The sequence below is a fragment of the Scyliorhinus torazame genome, chromosome 13 (genome assembly GCF_047496885.1).
Source record: "Scyliorhinus torazame isolate Kashiwa2021f chromosome 13, sScyTor2.1, whole genome shotgun sequence".
Classification (NCBI taxonomy): Eukaryota; Metazoa; Chordata; class Chondrichthyes; order Carcharhiniformes; family Scyliorhinidae; genus Scyliorhinus; species Scyliorhinus torazame.
The window spans coordinates 108933949-108960006 of NC_092719.1; the positions used below are offsets into that span (position 1 = coordinate 108933949).

Sequence of the window (26058 nt, forward strand, 5' to 3'; positions counted from 1 at the left end):
AAGAAGGCCATTCAGCCCATCGAGTCTGCACCGGCTCTCGGAAAGAGCACCCTACCCAAGCCCACACCTCCACCCAATCCCCATAACCCAGTCATCCCTCTTAAAACTAAGGGCAATTTTGGACACCAAGGACAATTTAGCATGGCCAATCCACCTAACCTGCACATCTTTGGACTGTGGGAGGAAACCCACGCGCACACAGGGAGGACGTGCAGACTCCGCACAGACAGTGACCCAAGCCAGGAATCAAATCTGGGACCCTGGAGCTGTGAAGCAATTGTGCTAGCCACTATGCTACCATGCTGCCCGGTTGGTGCAGACTCGATGGGCCGAATGGCCTCCTTCTGCACTGTGTGTTCTATGTTTGTTTATCCAATCCGGGTGATTTATCCATGTTCAGATCTTTCCGTTTCCCCATTACCTTCGGCCCCCCGACTCTCTTGAAGTTCTGGTATGCCACTGGTGTCGTCCACTGTGAAGACTGATGAAACGTACCTATTCAGTTCCTCAGCCATTTCTTTGTAGCTATCACTACTTCTCCAGCCTTATTTTTCAGTGGTCCAATGTCCAATCTTGCCTCCCTCTTAACTTATATATCGAAAAAATCTTTTGCAATTATTTTATATTACTAGCCAGCTTACACTCATATTTCATCTTCTACCTCCCTATTGCTTTTCCTCTGCTTGCTTTAAAAGGCTTCTCAATCCTCTGGCTTTCCACTAATCCTCACCAAATTGCATATTTTTCTTTTATGCTGTCCTTGACTTCCCTTGTCAGCCATGATTGCCTCGTCTTCCTCTTAGCATGTTTCCTCCTCCTTTAGATGAATTTCTGTTGCGCCTCCCGAATAATCCCCCAAAATGACTGCCATTGCTGTTCCACCATCTTCCCTGCTAGGCTCCCCTTCCAATCGACTCTGGCCAGCTCTTCCCTCATGTCTTTGTAGTTATCTTTACTCAATTGTAATACTGTTGCATCCGATTCCAGCTTCTCCCTCTCAAACTGCAGGGCAATGTCTATAATATTATGGTCACTGTCCTCTAAGGGTTTCTTCACCTTAAGTCCCCAATCAAGTCTGCCTCATTACACATCACCAAATCCAGAATTGCCTGTTCCCTAGTGGGCTCTACCACAAGCTGCTCCAAAAAACCATCTCGTAGATGTTCCTTTTCTCGGGATCTGCTACCAACCTGATTTTCCCAGTCCACCTGCATATTGAAGGCACCCATGATTATTGTAATATTCTTTTTTTACATGCCTTTTCTATCTCCTGATTTATTTTCTGCCCCACAACCCGACTACTCCTAGGGATCTTTACACAACTCCCATCGGGGTTTTTTCCTTTGCGATTCTACCCACAGATTCTATGGATTCTGACCCTATATCGCTTCTTGCTTCAGGAGAGGTGCACAGGTTATCAAGGTAAAGGAATGTTATCAGCTTATGGATCCCTGGGTTTTAGCTAGAAACTTCACTACAATTCATCCAGTTAGTCAGACCAGACGCACAAGATCCAGTGCAGTCTCTGCCTTACCATGGGAATGTCGAATAGTGGCTCCAACGTCTTAAAACCTTCTCCACACTTCCAGAGTCTGATTTTGGAATCATGTGAACCTGAAATCATCAAATTAAACTAGATTAGAGCATTACCAGGCGCAGAGAGAGAGAGAGAGAGAGAGAGAGAGAGAGAGAGAGAGAGAGAGAGAGAGAGAGAGAGATCGACATTGACTCAAAAGCTGACCATGCCAGTATCTTTCAGGTGCTGAATTGCCTGGCTTGTATTCCAGCTATCAACCTTTTAATACACTCACTGGCCCCTGGTCTGAGGGACTAAATCCAGGCTCAGGACAAGTGAAGTCTAAGATCAGGAAAATTCACCATTCTTTTGATCACTATATTGGTGGTGATGCAGAAATCTGATGTCAGCAACAACTTGCATTGATATAGAGCCTTTAACTTACTCAAATGCACGGAGGCCTGTCACAGACGCAGCTTTGTAGCACTACTTCACTAGGAAAATGTGGTGATGAAAATGGAACGAAATGGTGGTTGGGGAATTTTATACATTCTGAATGAAGCAATGTGGAATGAGATGATGTGATGGGGAATTTTATATATTCTGAATAAAGCAACTGGTTGCTGGATTATCTGCACAATGCGGCTTGAGTCACTTGCAGCAGATGAAAGCGAAGACACAAGGAACATTAAACAGTAAGTCACAGCTTGAAGCACCTGAGGCAACCAAGTCACTGTTCAGTAATGCTGTCACAGAGGTAATCCAATTTGGCTGTTGTATCCCTGGGTCTCCATGGATACCATGAGCTGTCCTGACCATCACCAGAGGCTTCTTCTTAGTAACTGTCCAAAGAGCCAAAGAGCTGGAACACAGCAAGGTCAACATTTAATGGTCCTCTATACAAGCAAAAGTATTTGCTTCAAATATTTGTTTGCAAAAAAAAATTAAAAGCAGGACAGAAAGTCAACACTTGAGGCAATAAACACACCCATCATCAGCTCCAGAAATCATGTATTCCTCGTTTATCAGTTGTATGCAGTCAATGGAACTCCTGGGGAACAAACAGAGTTGTACAATTAGCAATGCTGACTCTCAGCATAGGAAATTATCATCGGGAGAAGTCAGTTTTTAGGGCTTTCACATCAATGTTGGGCACTGGGAGAGCAGCATTCAGCTGCAAAGCTGTGCCCTCGAGTCAGCTATCAGGTGGAGGGGTTATTGGAGGGCTGTTGTTTCATGCTGCTTATGATTACCACGCTTCGGACGGATACAAACTGAAACAAAAATAAATTTAGGGCTTTGACTTTAATGGAGGTATGGAGCATGTCTCTTTTTATACTGACAGGTTCTGAAGGATAAAAGTAGTGGAAAAACTACCCCCCTGCTGGCAAAAAACATTTTAACAACATGAAGGTTTATACTGTGCAAATTGCTTCAAATGTAACTTGTCATGGGGGTTTGCACATAACTGAAGAGAATTACTGTTAGAAAGTTCATACCAGAATAAAACAAACACATCTGAAGTCGCACAGCCTAAATTGACCGACTCTCCATAAAAGTGACATGTGTTTAAAATTACAGTGCTCTCCTTTGTTCAGTGTACCGGAGCGGTGCCTGGGCTGGGCGTCCCCGAAGAGTGGTGTGTGGGCTGGGCAGTGCTTTCACTGGAGAGGTGCATGAGCTGGGCAGTGCTTTCACTGGAGAGGTGCATGAGCTGGGCAGTGCTTTCACTGGAGAGGTGCATGAGCTGGGCAGTGCTTTCACTGGAGAGGTGCATGAGCTGGGCAGTGCATGAGCTGGGCAGTGCATTCGCTGGAGAGGTGCATGAGCTGGGCAGTGCGTTCACTGGAGAGGTGCATGAGCTGGGCAGTGCGTTCACTGGAGAGGTGCATGGGATGGGCAGTGTGTTCACTGGAGGGGTGCATGGGATGGGCAGTGTGTTCACTAGAGGTACATGTGCTGAGCAGTGTGTTCACTGGAGATATACATGGGATGGGCAGTGTGTTCACTGGATAGGTGCATGGGAGGGGCAGTGTGCTCACTGGAGAGGTACATGCGCTGGGCAGTTTGGTCACTGGAGAGGTGCAATGGATGGGCAGTGTGCTCACTGGAGAGGTACATGTGCTAGGCAGTGTGTTCACTGGATAGGTGCATGGGATGGGCAGTGTGCTCACTGGATAGGTGCATGGGATGGGCAGTGTGCTCACTGGAGAGGTACATGCGCTGGGCAGTTTGGTCACTGGAGAGGTGCAATGGATGGGCAGTGTGTTCACTGGAGGTGTACATGTGCTGGGCAGTGTGTTCACTGGATAGGTGCATGGGATGGGCAGTGTGCTAACTGGAGGGGTACATGCGCTGGGCAGTTTGGCCACTGGAGAGGTGCATGTGCTGGGCAGTGTGTTCACTGGAGAGGTGCATGGGATGGGCAGTGTGTTCACTGGAGGTACATGTGCTGAGCAGTGTGTTCACTGGAGATGTACATGTGCTGGGCAGTGTGTTCACTGGAGAGGCACATGAGATGGGCAGTGTGCTCACTGGAGAGGCACATGGGATGGGCAGTGTGTTCACTGGACAGGCACATGGGATGGGCAGTGTGCTCACTGGAGAGGTACATGGGATGGGCAGTGTGTTCACTGGACAGTTACAAGTGCTGGGCAGTGTGCTCACTGGAGAGGTACATGGGATGGGCAGTGTGCTCACTGGAGGGGAGGTAATTCTTAAGTAACTGGAGAATGTGGACAATGACAAGGGGCTGTTTAGCACAGGGCTAAATCGCTGGCTTTGAAGGCAGGCCAAGGCAGGCCAGCAGCACGTTTCAATTCCCGTAACAGCCTCCCCGAACAGGCGCCGGAATGTGGCGACTAGGGGCTTTTCACAGTAACTGCATTGAAGCCTACTTGTGACAATAAACGATTTTCATTCATTTCATTAGCAGCAATTTCCTTTTGTTCATTCTAGAGAACATGACCTACACTTAAACAGAATCAGTTTCAAATGCATCTACAGAAACATTTCACTCTCCCAAGGGATGGTACAAGCACTAATTCATTCAGAATCACAGAATTGTTATGGTGCACAAGGAGGCCATTTGGCCCCCCATGACTGTATGCCTTTGTGCTATTCCTCTGCCTTTTCCCTGTACTCCTGCACAACAATCATCTACTACCCTTCTGAATGCCTCAACTGAATCTGTCTCCACCACATTTCCAGGCAGTGCATTCCAGACACGAACAATTCTTCTGTGGATGCTTTTTCGCACATCACATTTGCTTCTTCTGCAAATCACTTTAAATCTATGCCCGCTCATTCTTGACCGGGGCAGCACAGTAGCATAGTGGTCAGCACAGTTGCTTCACAGTTCCAGGGTTCCAGGTTCGATTCCCGGCTTGGGTCACTGTCTGTGCGAAGTGCGGAGTCTGCACGTTCTCCCAGTGTCTGCGTGGGTTTCCTCCGGGTGCTCCGGGAGTTTCCTCCCACAGTCCAAAGATGTGCAGGTTCGGTGCATTGGCCATGCTAAATTGCCCTCAAGTGTCCAAAAAAAGGTTAAGTGGGGTTACTAGGTTACGGGGATAGAGTGCTCTTTCCAAGGGCCGGTACAGACTCGATGGGCTGAATGGCCTCCTTCAGCACCGTAAATTCTATGACCCTTTCACGAGTGGCAAGTTTCTCTCTATCTATTCTGTCCCCCCCGCATGATTGTGAACATTTCTGTCAAATCACCTCAGCCACCTTCTCTCCAAGGAGAACAGTCCCAATCTCTCCAATCTATACACATAACTGAAGTTTCTCATCCCTGGAATCATTCTTGTAAACCTCTTCTGCACTCACTCCAATGTGTTCACATCATTCCTATCGTGAGGTTCCCAGAACTGTACACAATATTCCACCCGAGGTCTAACTAATGCCTTGTATAAATTCAGCTTAACTTCCTTGCTCTTTTACCTTATGCCCCTGTTAATAGAGCCCAGGACACTATGTGCTATCTCCACCTTTCCTGTCACCATCAATGATCTATGTACATGACTTCCAGTGGCGACTATGCTGTGAACAGTCGCACATTTAGCAGCTCCTGCTCTTGGTAGTTTTTTGACGGCTTTTAAGCTGGATTTTCGGGGAAATTTTTTCTAACATAAGTGGATAAAAGCAAGAGGCGGAAAAGGCGACCCCTATCCTATGGAATTACGCTCAAAAAATAATCGCAAAACGAGGAATCAAAAGTTGGTTGGAAGCGAGGAGCTGAGCTTGGTGGCTGCAATGGTAGAGAAGCGAAATCCTGCCCCGTCAGCCCAATGGTTGACAGACCAGTTGGTTGCATACCTGGATGAGAAGTTCGCCAGGCACCGTAAGGAGTGTGCGGAGGACCTGACCAAGGTGGTTGCCTCGATTAAGGAGGCTGTCGACCGGATGGAGGTGACAGTGAAGACCCAGGGACAGTCGATCCAAAAGCTGCAGGAGCAGGCGATGGAGCAAGAGGAGCAGTCCACTGGGGTGGCACTGCAAATTGGTATTTTACAAGATCAGCAAAAGCGGCTGCTGGAAAAGGTGGAGGACCGGGAGAATCGCTGCCGCAGGCAGAACGTTCAGATCGTCGGTCTGCCAGAGGGACAGGATCGGAAGCCGGTGCATATGTTGTGAGGATGGTCGAGAAAATGATGGGGCAGAGGCGTTCGACAGGCCATTGGTGGTGGACCGGGCTCACAGGTCCACCACGCGCAAGCCCCAGGGTCATGAGCCCTCGAGGGCGTTGGTGGTGAGGCTGCACCGATTCCTAGACAAGGAACGCATCATGAGATGGGCGAGGGAGACGAAACAGTTCGTATGGGAAGCTGAGATCCGGGTCTACCAGGACTTGAGAGCAGAACTTGCTAAGAGGAGGGTGAGTTTCAATAAAGTTAAAGTGGTGCAAAGGGAATAAAATTTGGACTTCTCTACCTGACCCGTCTTTGGGTAACCTACGAGGAACGGGAACTGTATTTTGGCTCGCCGGAAGAAGTAGTGGGCTTTATGAAAGACAACAACCTGGGGGACCCATAAGGACTTAATAAAAAGAGAAAACTGGTCGGTGGCGATTTACATCAAAAGGTTCTGTGCAGCACTGTAACTTGAGTTGCGATGACCGGGAAGAGAAGGGGGGGGGGTTGTTTTTTCTTTTTTGAGTTACCTAACTTTGACCTTTCAGTGTATGTACTCAGGTACAGTTTCTTCCTTTTTGTTTGTGTTGGCAAAAAAAAAATAAAGGAAAAAAAAAAGAATGGAGAGGGAGAAGGAGAAGAAGAGTTTTCAAATTAAGATGGTCGAGGAGGGAAAGACATCTGTTCGAGTTTTTACATATATAATTTTTTCTGTCTCTCCACTTACCCCGTTTGTTTACACTTCTATTGTTTGGGGCTCTGTTTGAAGATGATGGGATTGATAAGATGTTTGCCATTGAGTTTGGGCCTTAAGTGGAGGGTGTGTTTGCTTTTTGCACTCGGTTCTATTGTTCTGAAAACTTGTTAAGAGCTGGGGTGTAAAAGATCCAGCATCCTAGGATGGACCGGTCGAGTTCTAGGTCGGGGAAAGTGTCAGCAATGGCAAAAAAATTGCAAGGGTTCATGGAGCACATGGGAGGTGCTGATCCGTGGCGATTTGAGAAGCTAAGGATTAAGGAATATTCATTCTACTCCCATGTTCACAAGGTGTACTCCAGGATTTGTTTATATTGGACAAAACATCATTAGCAGAGGTAGTGGACACAGAGTATTCAGCAATCATAGTATCGGACCATGCGCCACATTGGCTAGACCTACAGGTGAACACGGGAAACTCTCAGCGCCCACAGTGGAGGCTAGATGCAGGGTTGTTAGCAGATGATAAGATATGTGAGCGAGTGAGGGAGGCCATTTCGGGGGTATATAAACACCAACGAGACGGGAGAGACTGAGGCTGGGGTGGTGTGGGAGGCATTGAAAGTGGTCATCAGAGGGGAATTTTGATTCGGGCCCATAGGGAGAGGGCTGAACGGGCGGAGCTCAATAGGCTAGTAGGAGAAATCTTGCGTTTGGATAGGAGATATGCGGAGTCCCCGAATAAGGAGCGCCAGAGACTTCAAATGGATTTTGGGCTCCTTTCCACAGGCAAGGCGGAGGGACAGCTGAGGAGGGTAAAAGGGGCAGTGTACGAATATGGGGAGAAAGCCAGTAGGTTGTTGGCGCAACAGCTAAGAAAGCAGGAGGCGGCAAGAGAGATAGGGAAAATTAAGGATGTGAGGAGGAATGTAGTGAGAGACCCGGGGCGGTTAATGACGTGTTCCGTGAATTTTATAGCCGTTTATACGAGTCTGAACCCCTGATAGACGGATTGGGGGCAATGCAAATGGGTAAGGCCCTGGGACCTGACGGATTCCCCGTGGAATTTTTACAAAATGTTTTCGGGGCTAGTGGGACCGCTGTTAGTCAAGGCTTTCAATGAATCCAAGGAGTTAGGAATGCTTCCACCAACGCAATCACAGGTATCAATCTCTCTCATCCTGAAACAAGACAAGGACCCGGAGAGCTGTGGATCGTACAGACCAATTTCCCTTTTGAATGTGGATGCTAAATTACTGGCAAAGATCTTGGCCACTAGAATAGAGGAGTGTGTCCCGGAGGTAATAGGTGAGGATCAGACGGGATTTGTGAAGAGCAGGCACCTGACGTCTAATATTAGGCGGCTTCTCAATGTTATGATGCCAGCCGAGGGGGGTAAGGCTGAGGTAGTAGTAGCCATGGACGCGGAGAAAGCTTTCGACCGGGTGGAGCGGAAGTACCTATGGGACATTTTAGGCAAGTTCGGGCTCGGGCAGGGATTTGTGGACTGGGTCCGGCTGCTGTATCCGGTGGCAAATGTGAGAACCAACCTAACCCGGTCAGAATATCTTAATCTCGGGAGAGGGACAAGGCAGGGATGCCCGCTCTCACCCAGGCACGGGGACAGGAAAGGAGACTGAGGGAGTTACCTTTTAAAGTGATGGTGGGGAGTTTCAGATATTTAGGGATTCAAGTGGCTGAAGAGTGGGGGCAGCTGCACAAGTTAAATCTGGGCAAAGCGGTCGACCAAATGAAAAGGGATTTCCACAGATGGGACATACTCCCGCTGACGCTAGCGGGAAGGGTCCAGACGGTGAAGATGACCGGCCTCCCAAGACTGCTTTTCTTTTTTCAATGCCATCTGATTTTTGTCCCAAAGGCTTTTTTAATAAAAATAAAAGCGTTTTGAACGGGTGGGGAAAACACAGAGGAAAGAGGGCACGTCTGGAGCGGGGTCACGAAGAGGGGGGCCTGGCCCTCCCGAGCTTTATTAATTATTACTGGGCGGCCAACATTGATGGTCAGGAAGTGGGTAGTGGGGGAGGGGTCGGCCTGGCAGCGAGTGGAAGCGGCATCCTGTAAGGGCACGAGTTTGGAGGCTTTACTAACGACGCCCCTGCCGTTTTCACCGGCTAGGTACTCTTAAAGCCCTGGGGTGGTGGCAGCCCAAAGTGTGTGAGGGCAATGGAGGTAGCACATGGGATTAGAGGGGGCGTCAGTGTGGTCTCCGATCTGTAACAATCATCGGTTTATCCCGGGGAGGCTGGATGGGGCTTCAGGAGATGGCAGCAGGCAGGGAACGAGAGATTTGGAGTCTTATTTATCCAGGAGGGCTTTCCGACCTTGGAGGCACTAGAGGAGGAGTCTGAGTTACCGGGTGGGAATGGGCTTCGATATCTTCAGGTCCGGGACTTTGTCCGGAGGCAGGTTCCAAGCTTCCCTTGCATCCCTCTGAGGGAACTACAGGATAAGGTGATGTCAAAAACTGGGGTTGGAGGGGGAAGGACTTCGGAGATATACAAGGAGTTGATGGATTGGGAGGGAGCCCCGATCAGGGCGGTAAAGCGGAAGTGGGAAGAGGAGCTGGAAATGGAAAAGTGGGAAAAAGCCTTGGAGAGTTAATTCATCTTTGAATTCATCCTGTGCCAGACTTAGCCTGATCCAGTTCAAAGTGGTCCACAGGGCTCACATGAAGGTAGCCCGGAAGAGCAGGTTCTTTGAGGAGGTGGAGGATATACGTGGGCAGTGTGGGGGTAGTCCGGCTAACCATCTGCATATGTTCTGGGCATGTCCGAAGTTGAGGAGATTCTGGCAGGGATTTGCAGACGTTATGTCAGCAGACTTGGAAGGGACCCAGAGTACAGAACTGGCAATATTTGGGGTATCGGCTGATCCAGGGGCCAAGGGGAGGGGAGGGAGGTCGATGCCCTGGCCTTCTCCTCCCTGGTGGCCCGGAGATGGATTTTGCTGGGATTGAGGGACTCGGAGGCCCTGAAGTCAGGGGTGTGGGTCAGCGATATGGCAGGGTTTCTCAGCCTGGAAAAAAAATCAAGTTCGCCTTGAGAGGATCAACTCAGGAGTTCGCCCGGAGATGGCAACCGTTCATAGACCTCTTAAAAGAAAATTGAACGTCAGCAGTAAGGGGGGGGGGGGGGTGGAGAGAATGAAATAGGAGGCATGGCAGTGTTAAATAAGGACAGTGAACTCAGTACGGGTAGCTAGGAAATAGGGCCCAGGCAGTTGGAGACAGTGTATTTTTTGGGTTCTTTTAAAAAAATATCTATTTATATACACGTGTCGGCCCACACGACTGTTTTAAGAAATGTTAATGTGTTAAACTGTGAAAATTTTAAATGCTTCAATAAAATATTTTCTAAAAAAAAAAATGATGTACATTTACACCCAGCTCCCTCTGCTCCTGCACCTCTAAGAATATTACCCCTTATTCAAATGTACATTAGAGACAGCTCTTGCAGGAAATACTATCTTGGGATGCAGTACATAATTTGAACGTTATTTTTATTTGAAGTAGGTTAGAGAGGAAAAGATTTTTCAAAGTTTTCCAACACAGCTGTTCCCCATATCTCATTTCTGGATGAACTGCAGAGTAACTGATTGCAATTAGCCAACAGCTCCATCCTCACTGTATCATGCACCTACCAGGACAGTAGAGGGTGCACTCGATGGACCTCTCAATTCCCATGTTCCAAACCAATCAATTGGAAGCAATTTCAAAACTCAGGAGATAACAGAGAAAACAGCTGCAGCTGTTTAAAAGTGAGCCACAATTTTTGGCTCCGGCTGCCAGACTCTTCCCCTTTTCAACAGCGATTCCTGCTTTGTTGCTGTTTAAGGTTAGATCCCCTGGTTTCCTTTAGCTGCAAAATTCACTTGATAATAGCATTCCAATCTGTACCAGGAGTGAGACGCTTGGATACTATTTCTCCATTATGTTCAGATGGAGAGCTTCACGGTTTTCAGCTAGAGGTCAATGAAAAGCTAAGTTCAAGGATTCCTAGTGTTCCCATTCCTCTACACCTTCATAACTAAAGTCTGATCTCAACTGCAGTCAAAGTGTGATATCTTCAAGAGTTGACAAGACCCTCAGGACAAGAGCAGGGGTGTGTTTAGAGTATCAATAGTGGCTAATGGAGGAGGCAAGTCACTGGTCATCTGCACCTTAGATGCAAAAGACACATTAACAGGATACATCTGGAAAACCTGTCAGGCTCCACTTTAATCTGGACAGCTCATTGGAATGCAGTGTTTTAAGAAAAGCTAATCAGGCTCAAACTTGGATACAGGGCAAGGAAAGGGGTTGAGCGAGCCGAGAAAATTATTTTTCTGTGAAGCATGGGAGAGATAAGTCAAAGTGATAATCAACTCAATCAGAGGTGAGAATAGATTTCACAGTATAAATGCCAGCACTTTCATCCTTGGGCATCTCCTCAATGCCTCTCTTTCACTGGCATTAGCCGATCGAAAGATTTTCAACAAAACCCATTCAGCACCAAAAGCTTTATTGTTACAGCTTTATACCTCCAGCATCATGCCGCTGTCAGAAGTGGAGTTTAAACAAAGCATCTCCACAGACTTTGGTATATGGAGTAACACCCCGAACAGTGATCCTGTTCACTTCTCGGAAAACCCCTGGGGGAAGGGAGGAGAAAGAGGTAGAAATAGCGCCTTAACAGAAGGCAGGATCTGACTTGGCTACGATGCCCATCAGAGTTAAGCAGCCACCTGGCACCGATTCACTGACATGAACCTTGTACAGGAAAATTCAGTGTCTGCCAGGAGTCAGTCACGGAAGCTGAAAGAAGAAAACCAAGTGCTGAGGACAAGATTGGCAGCATGGATTCGGCACGGTTACAGTGCTCGAAAGCAGGGCTGAATTAACACAGACCGCAGATAGTGAAGCATCCTCGGGTTGATTGTATATGTTGATGTTAATTCAGACAGTCAGTGCTCAGTAATTGTATCAGTCTGTGAACCCCCCGGAGCACGTGCATTCAAATAAAGCCACTAAAAGATCACAGAATGGAGGCCACATGCGCCTTCCATTCGCGCTGTGGGGTGCTTTACTGACCCTTTTAATCACATTGAGATCGATGTTTTAAGTTTCAGCCCTACGTTAAGGGGCTGGTCCCTTTTAATTTGTCCTTCAGTTTATTTAATTTAGTTTATTTGGTTCAATCAAAATAGTTGGAGGCCACTCAGTCCATCAAGTCTGTGCTGGTTCACCAAAAGAGCAAATCACCTAGTGCCATTCCCTGATTCTCCTCGTATTTTTGCACATTCTTCCTTTTCAGATAATCCAGGTTACGATGAAGCCGCAGTGTTTAGACTATCAAATACCTCTAAATCGCTGCATTTACTGGACAGAAAGGAGACACAATTGAGTTGTTTGAAGCTCACAATTTGGTAACTGTTTTTCTGACCTTGAACTTCTCGCAGATAACAGGGCAATTGGAAAATGGCAGCATTGGCGTGGGTCAGGGAGGCAGAATTGATATGTCTATTTATCAACCCGCAAGGTAGGAGCTGTCAGCGGATGGCGAATGCAGTGTTAATCTTTAAATGACAGGTGCAAAGTAGAGAATTTTCACATTACACCAGAGAGCTCAGGGAGCCAGCAAGTGTGAAACTGATGAACATTCTGTATCGAGAGCAAAAGTGACAGACAGCCACTTGTAAATGAGAGAATGGAAGATAAGGGAGTACGAACCAGAAAGCAAATAATAATCAACATGGAACTGAAAGTTACCGCTGGAATAAAACTTTGCCTATTTATCGAATCCTGCTTTCGGCAGCTACTCTGAAATCTGTCGACTGACTGATTCTTGCACAGAAGTGAGATGTCTTTTTATCAGTGCTCTTCTTTACAATACAGGAGTAGCACAGTGATATTAGTGAGGTGTTGGGACAAAGAACCACATTCTCGGTGCCATGCGGCGGAAAGGATGCACATGCAAGCTCATAACTTACACATTACCGTTTGCGCAATGTCATTACTCACTCGTGACCATGAAATACAAGCTGTGCTTCTTCAACAATCTTCCAAACACGGACAGTCCGGTCTCTCCCTCCAGCTGTGACACAGCGTTCTCGACTAAGGCTGTCCAGTCCTGTGATGGCATCTTGGTGACCAAACCTGTTTAAATTGGAGAAAAGGAAATCAAGGACAGCACCAAGCACCAATTTGCACCACCGAGCTTCACTAAAACCAGCCAATTCACCCGAATCAGAAGGTCGCGGATTCAAAAGACACCCTAGTGACACACACAAAATTAAGGCTGATGCTGGGAGTGCTACATTCTAAGAGGTGCCATCTTTTGATTGCGAGGCTAAATCAAGGCCCTGTTTGACTTTTCAGGTGAACAGAATGATATACCGAGGTGCTATTCGAAGAGCCAGGAGCCGGAAAGTTCACAAGGGCCGGCAAATACTTGTCCCGTCTGAAAACAGAGTATCTGGTCTGTTGTTCCATTACTGTTTGTGGGAGCTGTTGATGCCTATTAGCTGCCACATTTCCTGCTTTGCAGCAGTGATAACATTTCATAAAAGTACTTCATTGTCTGCAAAGGACTTTGGAATGTTTGGAGATTATAAAAGGCACTAATCTCTCTTTCTTTACAGGAATTCCTTCTTCCTGCATTCTCTGTGCGTTTAAATCAAGACTTGTCAGACCACATCCTGCTCTAAACTCTTTTCCAAGACTTCGGATCCATGCAGTGTTTCACTCAAGCTAATTTATGGTGTTTTTACTTTACTGTTAGCAGTCTGCAAGATAAATGGCATTAGCTCAGGAAGGTATTGGGACCTAGCCAGCGGAGGGCCCCTCCACCAGGAGCAATGCCCGATATTGGTCCATCAGTTGAATGATCCACAAAATAAAGTTACAACATTCAAACAACTGCACTTCAGCTGGGAATAGGGAAGTCAGGGACAGTCCATAGTGCAGGAGGCATTCAGCCCATCACGACTACACCGACCCTCCGAAAGAGCACTCTACCTAGGCCCACTGCCCCGCCCTATCCTTGTAACCCCCGTGCATTGACCAAGGCCAATCTACCTAACCTGCACATCTTTGGACTGTGGGAGGAAACTGGAGCACCCGGAGGAAACCCACGCACACACGGGGAGAGAGTACTAACTCCACAGACAATCTCCCAAGGCTGAAATTGAACACGGGTCTCTGGTGCTGTGAGGCGGCAGTGCTAACCACTGTGCTGACGTCTGAACTGGGAGTCAGTCTGCCCTCCTCAGAACTGCCTGTGAGGAAGAGAAAAAAAACTGAACTTGAAGCTTTGGTGACCCCAGCACCCTGTATCCCTGGTACAGTATAGATATTTGCACTTGCAGATTTTCTTTTACTGAAACAGTTAAGAGTATAAGAATGAGCAGATGAAATGGGTCTTTCTAAAATCATTGACACAGGATACAATACCATAAAACTAACAAATAGAATTTTCTTATTCTCCTATTAAGCAGGAAGGTACTGCAGCAGAGACACGATAATGAAATATATCTGACACTGATCAGGATATTGGGGAGGTCAGAGCTCGAGAATTGTTTATGCTCAGCAATCTGTTTAACAACCCATGGGTCATAAAGTGTCCAGCAAGTTTAACCTTTACCGAAGCTCCACAAGTGGAGATTTACAGTGAAGTGAATTTGTAGAAGTCTCAAGCAACGAAGTGGGTATAAAAAAGGGGGGAAAGTTGCTGGAAAATGTCACTTTTGGGCAAGTACCCGAACCCAGCTGGGTGCCTCATACGAGAAGATGACTCGTAGAATAAGTCTGATGAACTCTTATTAATTGCCTATTAATGTTGTGTCTAATAAAGCTTGCATGGATTTTGTAACTAATAAAGTAATAGGTTGAACTGATGTCTCAGTTGTCGATCAGAACTGGCATCTAACAATCGCAGCCTGATGATAAATCACTGCATGTTAAGCCGTGGCTGCCACACTAAGGCTGCGATACTCACAGAGTTTCAACGTAGGCGTTCTGGTCGACATTCCATACCTTCACTGAGCGGTCATGTGAGGCACTAAATAACTGATGTGTGCTTTTCCGAAAGGACAGGCCCTGAGGGAAGGACAGAGTATTTAAAAGAAGCCTCATGACGAGTTGACAGTACAAGCAGCTACAGGCGGGAAACAACTTTTACCAATGAGGGACTCCCTCTGTTTTATTTTTTAAAAATCACAGGTTTGAAACTTTTTCTGAAGGCCATTTGTGATAAAAATTGCAATGTGGCCTCCTCTCCCATCCCCCTTTTAAAGTCTAAAGTACTCAGTGTAGTTTCTCATATCGTCTCCCTTCCCTCCTCAACATGTCTACCGTAATATCTTACATTCCGAAGACAATCCTCACACAAGCAGATGGGTTCACGTGTTTTTGTCTACTTTTGATCCTCTGATCATTCCGCCTCTCACCCCAAAAACCCATCCATACCACCATGGCAATGTCACTGAATATCCTTCCAGCTCACTGCTTCTCCCATGCCTGGGCTGCCATTTACAATGCAGGTGTGTCAGTTTGTTCATTGGGACAATGTTGCACGCACGGTAACGTGCAGGTTCAAAAATCACAAGAGCGCAGCATCAGTGAGAGTGCCTCAACGACCAGAACTTGCACCAAAAGAAAACACAGACAAACCACAGGGCCAAGAGACATCCTGCACTGTATGTTCTATGTAATCTCTGGTTCTCTTTCTGTACAGTTCTTGTGAAGTTATTATTGTTCTCTGCCACCAGGGGGCATCTGAAAACCACTTCAGAACTCAAAATATACATGGAGCGATTTCCATTTCAATGCTCAGCAGCGCAGCAGACTGTCCTGGAGCCCCGCTAGCTCCCACCCTTATTAAACACATTGCTCTACTGATCAGGGCTGCCAATTTAACAATTCAAAAAGGGGTCCCGAAACCCAGTTGCTTCCTTATGCAGTCTCGCCACCAACAACCCGCCTGCTCTTTGATTCAGAACCAGGAGGAAGAACCGGGAACAAAACTGGACACAAAAGTGTTTCCTTTCCCCATAATTACCCAGGGTTTTAACCTGGAGCACTGCTGTAACAAGTCCCTCTTTGTATTCAAATGTGGGCAGACAGGGCATCATTTCAAAATACGCAGATTAAATGGAACTCAGCAATGTAGCAATGAGAACAATAGTAAGAGATTTCAAGAGGACAGACTCTGACTGGTGAAGTGCGCAGACTTGTGGCAAATGTAATTTCATAGAAAAGTGTTTTGGTAGGATGAATGAGGCACTATAAACTAAATAACACATTTAATATCAAGACCAAAGAGGCTATCAAGTATAAGAATTTTGTCCACTTTGGCAGGAAGAAAAGAAAAACAGTGAGATTGCAGAACTTGTGGTGCAGAGATCAAGGTATCCTGGTATATGAGTCACAAGAAGTTAGTATACAGCTGATGGTGACCAGGGGCATGGCTGGGTTGTGCCAGGAGTAGCGGGGGTGGGAGGGGTGAGAGACCTCCCAATCCGTTTGGCAATGTGGATTATGCGAGGGTTGGTGAGGGTGGCAAAGCGAGCAAGTGTTTTTTCATATTTGAAGAGCTTGAAGCCAACGTGGTGCTGTTGCATCAGATCCATCGGAGGGTGAATGACCAGGTGAGGCTTCGGAAGAGCTGGGCGAGTCAGGTCTTCCACTCAGGCCTGTAGATTAGCGATATTGGTGGGTACAAGAGTGAAGTTTCAGATGGAGAAGGTGGTGGCTGACCAGGGTGTGTGTGTTATGGTAATGTATGTTTAGAGGGGAGGTTGGTGGTGCTGGTTAGCATGTGTGTCCCGAATTGGGATAACGTAGGAATTATGAAGATGATGTTGGCTGCCATACAGAATGTGGATACCAATTAATACTGGGAGGGGGGGGACTTGAATACAGTGCTGATTCCAAAGGTGGATATGTCCAAGCCGCGTTCGCTGACCCTCGTGTGTGTGTGTGTGTGTGTGTGTGTGTGTGGTTGGGGGGGCTTGGAGGATTTTGCATCTTCGTTCTTTTTGTCAGTGCACAATGTGTATTCAGGGACTGACTTTTTTATTATGGGGAAGATGCTGTTGGCCAGGGTGAGGAAAGCAGAATATTTGGCGATTGTTATCTCAGACCATGCTCCACATTGGGTGAATGTGGTCCTGGAGAGGGGACCAGCACAGAGACCGGCGTGCAGTTGGATGTGGGGCTGTTGGCAGACCCAAAATTTTATGAAAAGATGGGAAAGGTAATTGAGGATTATGTGGGGTTCAACAGGAATGAGAAGGTTTCGCCATCAGTGGTGTGGGAGTATTGAAGGTGGTAGTAAGCGGTGAAATCATCTCGTTTAAGGCTCAGGTGGACAGGGAGGCAAGAGAGGAGCGGCAGTGGCTCGTTGAGGAAATCTTGGGGTGGATGGAAAGCATACTCCGGATCTTCTGGTGACGTCAGACATGAGGAAGTTTTGGGGGTGGTTGGTGTGTCTTAAGGAGGAGAGAACAGGGTTGGAAGAGCCATTGGGGAAGGAAGAGGTGCGGGTGGCCGTAAGGAGGATGTAGACGGGTAAGGCACTGGGGTCAGATGGTTTCCCGGTGGAGTTATATGAAAAGTTTTGGATAAGCTGGAGCTGCTGTTGGTGGAGATGTCGGAGGACACGGTGGTCAAGGGATGCCAGAGATGATGAGCAGGCATCCATTTCAACGCTGCTAAAAAAGGATAAGGACCCGATGGAGTGGGTCGTATAGGCTTATATCTCTGCTGAATATGGATGTCAAGAATTTTGCTAAAGGTGCTGGCGCCTCCTGAAGGTGATTGGGGAAGATCAGACAGGGTTTGTAAAGGGCAGAGAGTTGTCGCCGAAAACACTGTCTGTTGAATGTGGTGCTCTCTGGCAGAAGGGAGGGAACCAGAGCTGGTGGTGGTCCTGGGTGGCAACTGCCCACTTGGCACAGGTGGATCTGGATTGGGCCCAGTTCCGTAAGTTGAATTTTACGAGCCTCATGGGTAAGGTCAAGGTGGATTTGCGGAGATGGATCAGCTTTCCCCTATAGTTGGCAGGCTGGGTGCAGGCGATTAAGATGAACATTTTGCCGTGCTTTTTGTTTTTATTTCAGTGCCTACTGGTCTTTTTGCCGAAAATGGTTTTTAATGGTGTGGAACGGTTGATTTCATTGTTTGTGTGGGCAGGTAAGCTGGCAAGGATTAGGAGGATGGTGCTTCAGAGAGGGCGACAGCCATGGGGCTTGGCCAAACCTGAAGTATTATTATTGCGTGGTGAACATGGAGAAGGTGAGGGGCTGGAGCAGGGAGCCGGTGGCTTTGTGGGCGAGGATGGAGGCAGGCTCTTGTACGGGGTCGGGGGTGCAGGCAACGGCGCTACTCCAGTTTGCCCCAGGGAAATATCCGGGGAGTCCAGTGGTGGTGGCCACGTTGAAACCACGGAGGCAACTTCGGCTGTACTTTAGGTTAGAGGCAGGGACGATATTGATGCCGATCCGAGGGAACCATGGGTTTGAGCCAGCCAGGCTGGAGGTTAGGTTTCAGGGATGGGAGGAGCGAGGGGAGATGGAAATGTCGGACCTATTTCTAGAAGGGTGGTTTGCGAGTTTGGAGAAGTTTGGGATCATATGGGTGAGGTTTGTAGGTATATGCAGGTGTAGGATTTCACAAAAAATGTTTTTTCCACTTTTCCGGTTTTTGCAGGGGGTGGGGTTGGGAGGGGGTGGTGGCGGACATCTCGGCAATCTGTGGGAGGATTTTGGAGGAGGAAAGGGTATCTCTGGAGAGAGTCAAGTGGGGATGGCGCTACAGGAGGGGTAGTAGGGCGAGGTGCTGCAGAGGGGGCGAGGCTGGGGTTGACACAGCTAAAGGTAGTCCATGGAGCGCACCATACAAAGTCAAGGATGAGCCGGTTGTTTGAAGCCGTGGAGGATCATAGAATTTACAGTGCAGAAGGAGGCCATTCGGCCCATCCAAGTCTGCACCGACCCCATGTAAGTCCACACTTCCAACCTCTCCCCGTAACCCAGTAACCCCAACTTAACCTTTTTTTTTGGACACTCAGGGCAATTTATCATGGCCAATCCACCTAACCTGCACATCTTTGGACTGAGGGGAGAAACCGGAGCACCGGGTGAAACCCACGCAGACACAGGGAGAACGTGCAGACTCCGCACAGACAGTGAACCAAGCCGGGAATCGAACCTGGGACCCTGGAGCTGTGAAGCAACTGTGCTAACCACTGTGCTGCCGTGCTTGTGAGCAGTGTGGTAGGGACCCAGGCAATCTTGCGCATATGTTCTCGTCCTGCCTGAAGTTGGAGAAAATTTAGAGGTCGCTCTTCAGCACGTCGGCGATCTTGCATGTGAATTTGGAGCCCAGTCCCCTGGGGGCCATATTTGGAGTGTCACTTGTCGGAGCTGAAGACTGGAGCAGGAGCAATGTTTTAGCCTTCAGGTCGATGATTGCTCGCACGTGGGTCCTATTGGGGCGGAGGTCAGCTTCTCTGCCCTGTGCTTTGGTGTAGCTGGGGGATCTTATGGAGCTTTCGTATCTGGAAAAGGTTAAACTTGCTTTGAGGGAGGTGAGTGAAGGGTACCACAGGAGATGGGGTCTGTTTGTTACATTTCAAGGAGCTGGTTACTGTCAGCTGTTAAGGGGGAGGAGTGTTGGGGATTTATGGTGTTTTATCTTTGCTATGTTAGGTGTTTAAAATATCAAAAGCCCAAATAAAAATATTTCCCCACAAAAAAGGGGTCTCCAATTTAAGGCTAAGATTCTCTCTGTGGGTCATGAATTTTGGAATCTCTTTCTCAGAGAGCGGTGAAGACCAGGTCAATGAGGTAGATGAACTCTTAACTAACATAGAATAGAATCAAGTTGAGGCAACAATCAGATCAGCCATGATCTTATTTAATTACAGAGCAGACCAGAGGGGCTGAATGGCCTAATCCTAATTTGATTGTTTTTAAAAAATAATTCATTGCTGTGTGTTGCTGGCTAGGTCAGCATTTATTGCCTATCCCTAATTGCCCTCGAGAAGGTGGTGATTCCGAGGTAGGCACACCCACAGTACTGTTGGAGAGGGAGTTCCAGGATTTTGACCCAGCAACAGTGAAGGATCGGCGATATATTTCCAAGTCAGGATGGTGAGTGATTTGGAGGGGAATCGCCAGGTGGTGGGGTTCCCAGGTACCTGCTGCTCTTGTCTTTTCTGATGGTCGTGGTCATGGGTTTTGGAAGATGCTGCGTAAGGAGCCTTGCTGATTTCCCATGTACATCTTGTGGATGGTACACACGGCTGCCAGTTTGTCGGTGGTGGAGGGATGGAATGGTTGGGGAAGCAATCAAGCGGGTTGTTTTGTCCTGGATGGTGTTGGGCTTCTTGAGTGTTGTTGGAGCTGCACTCATCCAGGCAAGTGGAGAGTATTCCATTACACTCCTGGCTTGTGCCTTGGAGGTGGCGACAGGCTTTGGGGATTCAGGAGGCAAATTGCCCTTCACAAGATTCCTAGTCTGTGACCTGTTCTTGTAGCCACAATATTAATGTGGCAAGTCCAGTTCAGTTTCTGGTTAATGGCAAACCCTAGAATATTGATAGCGGGGGATTCAGTAATTCATTGAATGTCAGGGGGCGATGATTAGATTCGATCTCTTTGGAGATGGTCATTGTCGAGCACATATATGGCGCGAAAGTAACTTGTCACTTGCCAGCCCAAGCCTGGATATTATCCAGATCATGCTGCATTTGGACACGGACTGCTTCATCATCTGAGGATTCGCAAATGGTGCTGAACATTGTGCAGTCATCAGCAAATATACCCACTTCTTTTTTTAAATATTTTTTATTCTCCTTTTTCACATTTTCTCCCACATTTACACCCACCAACAATAAACAATAATCAGTAACAAATATGTCAATCCCCATATCAGTAACAAAGATCCCATCCTCCCACCAAACCACAAACATTAGCCCACAAGTTCACACAAACAACTGACCAAAAGGAATTAAGGTTCACCCATAGTCGCCATTAACACACACAATCTCCCCCCCCACCCACCCACACGCCCCAACTAATGTTCGATGTTATCCAGTTCTTGAAAGTGCATGATGAATAATGCCCATGAATTGTAGAACCCCTCCACCCTTCCCCTCAGTTCAAACTTAACCTTCTCAAGAGACAAGAATTCCAACAGGTACCCCCGCCATGCCAGGGCACAGGGTGGAGAGGTTGCTCTCCAACCCATCAAGATCCACCTTCAGGCGATCAACGAGGCGAAGGCTGCAACATCTGCCTCCGCACCAGTTTCCAATCCTGGCTGGTCAGACACCCCGAATATGGCCTCCCGGGGGCCCGGGTCTAGTTTCACGTGCACCACTTTAGAAATTACCCTAAAAACCTCCTTCCAGTAATCCTCTAGCTTTGGACAGGACCAAAACATATGAACGTGATTAGCGGGCCCCGCCCCACAACGTTCACACACATCTTCTACTCCTTCAAAGAATCGGCTCATCCTCGCGAGATGTGCTCTGTATACCACCTTCAGCTGTATCAGCCCCAACCTTGTGCATGAGGTGGAGGCATTCACTCTCCGGAGCACCTCACACCAGAACCCCTCCTCCATATCCTCTCCCAACTCTTACTCACACTTTGCTTTGATCCCTTCCAGTAGTGCCTTCTCCTCTTCCAAAATAGCCCCGTAAAGTGCTGACACTATCCCCTTCTCCAGTCCCCCTGTCGTCAGCACGTTCTCCAGCAATATGGAGGCCGGCTCCACCGGGAAGCTCTGTATCTCCTTTCTGGCAAAATCTCGAACCTGCATGTATCTAAACATTTCCCCCGCTCCAGCCCATACTTAGCTTCCAGCTCCTTCAGACCTGCAAACCGACCCCTAAGAAACAAATCTTTTAGTGTCTTAATCCCCTTCTCCTCCCATTTCTGAAAATGTCCATTCCCACCTCCCTGGCTCAAATCTGTGGTTCTCCCGACTCGGCATTTCCCTTGACCCTGCCCCCAACCCGAAGTGTTAGCGAAACTGCCTCCAAATTCTCAATGAAGCTATTATTACCGGACTCCCTGAGTATTTCCCCGGGGCCATCGGGAGCGGCGCTGTTGCTAGTGCTTTCAATCCCGATCCCCTGAGCAAACTAAATATACCCACTTCTAATCTCATGAAAGAAGGATGGTCACTGATGAAGCAGCTGAAGATGTTTGGGCCTAGGACACTACCCCGAGGAACTCATCCAGTGATGTCCCGGGACTGAGATGACGGACCCCCAACCATCACAACCATCTTCCTTTGTGCCAGGTATGATTCTAACCAGTGGAAAGTTTTCCCTGATTCCAGTTTATCTAGGGCTCCTTGATGCTACACTCGTTCAAATGCTTCCTTGGATGTCAAGTGCAGTCACGCTCAGCTCACCTCTGGCATTCAGCTCTTTTGTCCATGTTTGAACCAAGGCTGTAATGACGCCAGGAGCTGAGTAACCCTGGCGGAACACAAACTGAGCATCAGTGAGCAGGTTATTGCTAAGTTAGTGCTGCTTGATAGCACGGTTGACGATCCCTTCCACCAATTTACTGATACTGATTCACCTGAGGAAGGAGCTGTGCTCCGAAAGCTAGTGATTTGAAACAAACCTGTTGTCTTTAACCTGGTGCTGTAAGACTTCTTATTGTGTTCACCCAGTCCAACACCGGCATCTCCACATCAATGGATAGGGCGATAATTGGTTGGGTTGGATTTGCCCTGTTTCTTAAGTACAGGACATTCCTGGGCAATTTTCCACATTGCCGGGTAGGTGCCAGTGTTGCAGCATACTGGAACAACTTGGCTAGGGGCGTGGAAAGTTCTTGAGTATAAGTCTTTATTACTATTGCTGGGATATTGTCAGGGCCCAAAGCCTTTGCAGTGTCCAATGCCTTCAGCTGTTTCTGTTGTGTTATGCTGCTTCGGATAACATAGGTTGCTACTTGATGCAGTCTTAACTAAAGGATGCTCGAGACTCTGAAATGAGTTCAACGTGTTTATTGAACTATTAACACAGTTCTCAAATGAGTTCGACTCTCTGCTAATCTAACTGTAGTAACTCAGTCTTACTGTACCAGCTTGCTCTAAGCCACGTGCTGGGGTGTGATGCTGCTGGTCAACCCTGTCTAACTCTCTAGATGTCTGTCTGTGGAAAGAGGCAGGTTGTGAGTGTTTCATCCCTTTAGTATTTATGTCATGCCTCCTTGTGGTGATGCCATCTCTGAGTGTCCTGACTGTTCATTGGTTGTGTCCTATTCTGAGTGTTCATTGGTTGCATGTTTGCATATGACATCTCCCCCTCTTTTTTTAAATTTTTTTAAAAGATGTATATACATGTGAATGGTGTCTGTCTAATGTGACTGACTGAGGAGTACAGAACAGAACAAAATAAATGCGAAGTCCAGTCTCTGAGGCCCGCGTCTGATCCTCGTCGACCGCCGGAGTGGTGGTGGAGGGGATGATGGTGCCTTGACAGGTGAGTGGGAGGCCCGACTGGTGGCCTCGTGGTCCGAGGTGTCTGGAGGTGGCAATTCGACATGTGGAAATGGAGGGGAAAGTGGTTGTGGGGAAGCGACTTTTCGCAGTGCCCTTTGATTCCTTCGCACAATGGAGCCATCAGCCATACGTATGACATGGGATCTGGGCGCGGCCTGTCGAACAACAACAGCCGGAGCAGACCACCCCCCATCCGGTATCTTGATCCTGACGTGATAGCACGTCCAGGTCGGTGGCATGTGCGTCATAGCCCTGCTTCTGGCTGTCGCAAAGCTGCTACATCTTCTGCAGCACCGGGAGGTGATCAAGATTGGGCAGGTGTAAGGCTGGAAGCGTCGTCCGCAGGTCCCAGTTAATCAGCAGTTGAGCTGGCGACATGTCAGTGGACAAGTGAGTCGTCCGGTACGCAAGTAGTGCAAGGTGTATGTCGGAAGCGGAGTCCGAGGCCTTGCGGATGTGCTGCTTAACAATGTGCACCCCTTTTTCGACTTTGCCATTGGACTGTGGATAGTGCGGACTGGAGGTGACATGCCTGAAATTGTAGCTCTTGGCAAACGTGGATCATTCTTGACTGTGGAAGCACGGGCCATTGTCGCTCATGACGGTGTTCGGGATGCCATGCCGTGAGCATGTCTCTTTACACGCTGACGGTCTGTGAGGTGAGGTCTGGCACCTTCAGCACCTCAGGATAGTTTGAAAAGTAATCGATGATTAAGATATAGTCGCAACCATTCGTGTGGAATAGATCAATGCCAACCTTGGACCACCCTGAGGTCTCTAGGTCATGTGGTTGGAGCGTCTCCTTGCTCTGCGCTGGTTGGAACCTCCGACAGGTTTCACAGTTCAGGACCATGTCCGTGATGTCCTGGTTGATGCTGGGCAAGTAGACAGCTTGCCGGGCCCTGCGTCTGCACCTTTCTACACCCAGGTGTCCCTCATGAATCTGCCGCAGCACCATGCTCTGGAGACGTAGCGGGATGACTATTCTGTCCAGCTTGAGCAGGATGCCGATCAGCGTCAGGTCATCCTTGATGTTGTGGAATTGAGGGCATTGCCCTTTCTGCCAGCCATTGCTGGGGTTGTGGCTGACTCGCTGCATCAGGGGTCTTTGTCCGTCTCTTCTCGGATGAGAACGAACTGCTCATCTGTTGCCGGGAGAGTGCTTGCACACAGTTGTACCGGCAATTCAATGCGCTGGATGATCTCCAGTGGTTCCTTGGGTGAGTTGACGGAGCGGGACAATGCATCGGTATGATGAGCTTCTTGCCAGGTGTGTACACCAAATTGAAATCATACCTCCGGAGTTTGAGCAGAATTCTCTGCAAACGAGGCGCGTCGAAGATTTTAGTTTAGTCGGGCAGCATGGTCGGCACGGGCTTGGAGAGCCGAAGTGCCTGTTCCTGTGCTGTACTTTTCTTTGTTCTTTGTCATGTCTTTCAGGTCCTTTTGGATGATGTGGAACAGAGGCCTATGATCCGTCTCAACAGTAAATGTTGGCAAGCCATAGACATAATCATGAAATTTGAGGATGCCGATGAGAAGACCTAAACACTCCTTCTCAATCTGCGCATATCTGGTCTCAGTGAGTGTCATTGTCCGTGACGCATATGCTACTGGTACCCAGGATGACGTATCGTCTCTTTGAAGCAACACCGCCCCAATGTCATCCTGACTCGCATCTGTGGATATCTTGGTCTCTCGGTCTGGGTCAAAGAATGCAAGGATGGGTGCAGTGGTGAGCTTGGCTTTCAGCTCCAGCCACTCTGTTCGGTGCTCTGCCTGCCACTCAAAGGCGGTTGATTTTTTTCACCAGGTTGCGTAGGGCCGTGGTGTGTGTGGTCAAATTCGGGATGAACTTGCCAAGGAAATTGACCATTCCCAGGAAGCGCAGTACTGCCTTCTTGTCCTCGGGGTCTTTCACTGCCTCGATGGCTTTAATTTTGTCTGTGTCCGGGCGCACACTGCGTTGCGAAATCTGATCGCTCAGGAACTTCAGCGTGGATGTCCCAAAACAGCACTTGGACCGGTTTAGCTTGAGGCCATGTTCATGTATGCGTTGGAATACTTTCTTGAGTCGCGACACATGTCCCTCTGGGGTTGTGGACCAGATTATGATATCGTCAACGTAGACATGAACTCCTTCTATTCCCTCCATCATCTGTTCCATGATACGATGGAAAATCTCTGATGCCGAGATGATGCCAAATGGCATTCGGTTGGAGCAAAATCTACCAAAAGGCGTGTTGAAGGTGCAGAGCCTTCTGCTGGATTCTTCAAGCTGGATTTGCCAAAATCCTTGGGATGCATCCAATTTTGTTAAGAAGCGCGCGTGTGCCATCTCACTCGTGATTTCTTCCCTCATCGGGGTGGGGTAATGTTTCCGCATAATGTTTTTGTTTAGATCCTTGGGGTCAATGCAGATGTTTAGGTCCCCCGGAGGCTTCTTTACGCACACCATCGAACTGACCCAGTCGGTTGGTTCAGTGACCTTGGAGATGATGCCTTTTTGTTGTAGACTTGTGAACTCTGCCTTCAGGCGCTCTCTCAGTGGAGCAGGGACACGTCGTGGTGCGTGGACCACTGGCTTGGCATCAGGCCGCAGTAGAATCTTGTACTCGTACGGCAGCGTGCCCATCCCGCTAAATACATCTGGATACTGGGTTAGGATGTCGTCGATGCTGGCC

The 26058-nt window shown here is 48.1% G+C and overlaps 1 protein-coding gene across 1 annotated transcript in view; it reads right to left on the reverse strand.

The window, feature by feature from the left end:
• Positions 1–26058, reverse strand: part of rrp9 (ribosomal RNA processing 9, U3 small nucleolar RNA binding protein) — a 54156-nt gene that overhangs the window by 11036 nt on the left and 17062 nt on the right. Inside the window, exons 9-13 of the mRNA XM_072472039.1 lie at positions 14838–14938; positions 12863–12997; positions 2505–2567; positions 2233–2378; positions 1535–1614 (exon numbers count right to left, since the gene is read on the reverse strand). Coding sequence (XP_072328140.1) covers positions 1535–1614; positions 2233–2378; positions 2505–2567; positions 12863–12997; positions 14838–14938 — 525 coding nt within the window. The remainder of the gene's footprint in view (positions 1–1534; positions 1615–2232; positions 2379–2504; positions 2568–12862; positions 12998–14837; positions 14939–26058) is intronic.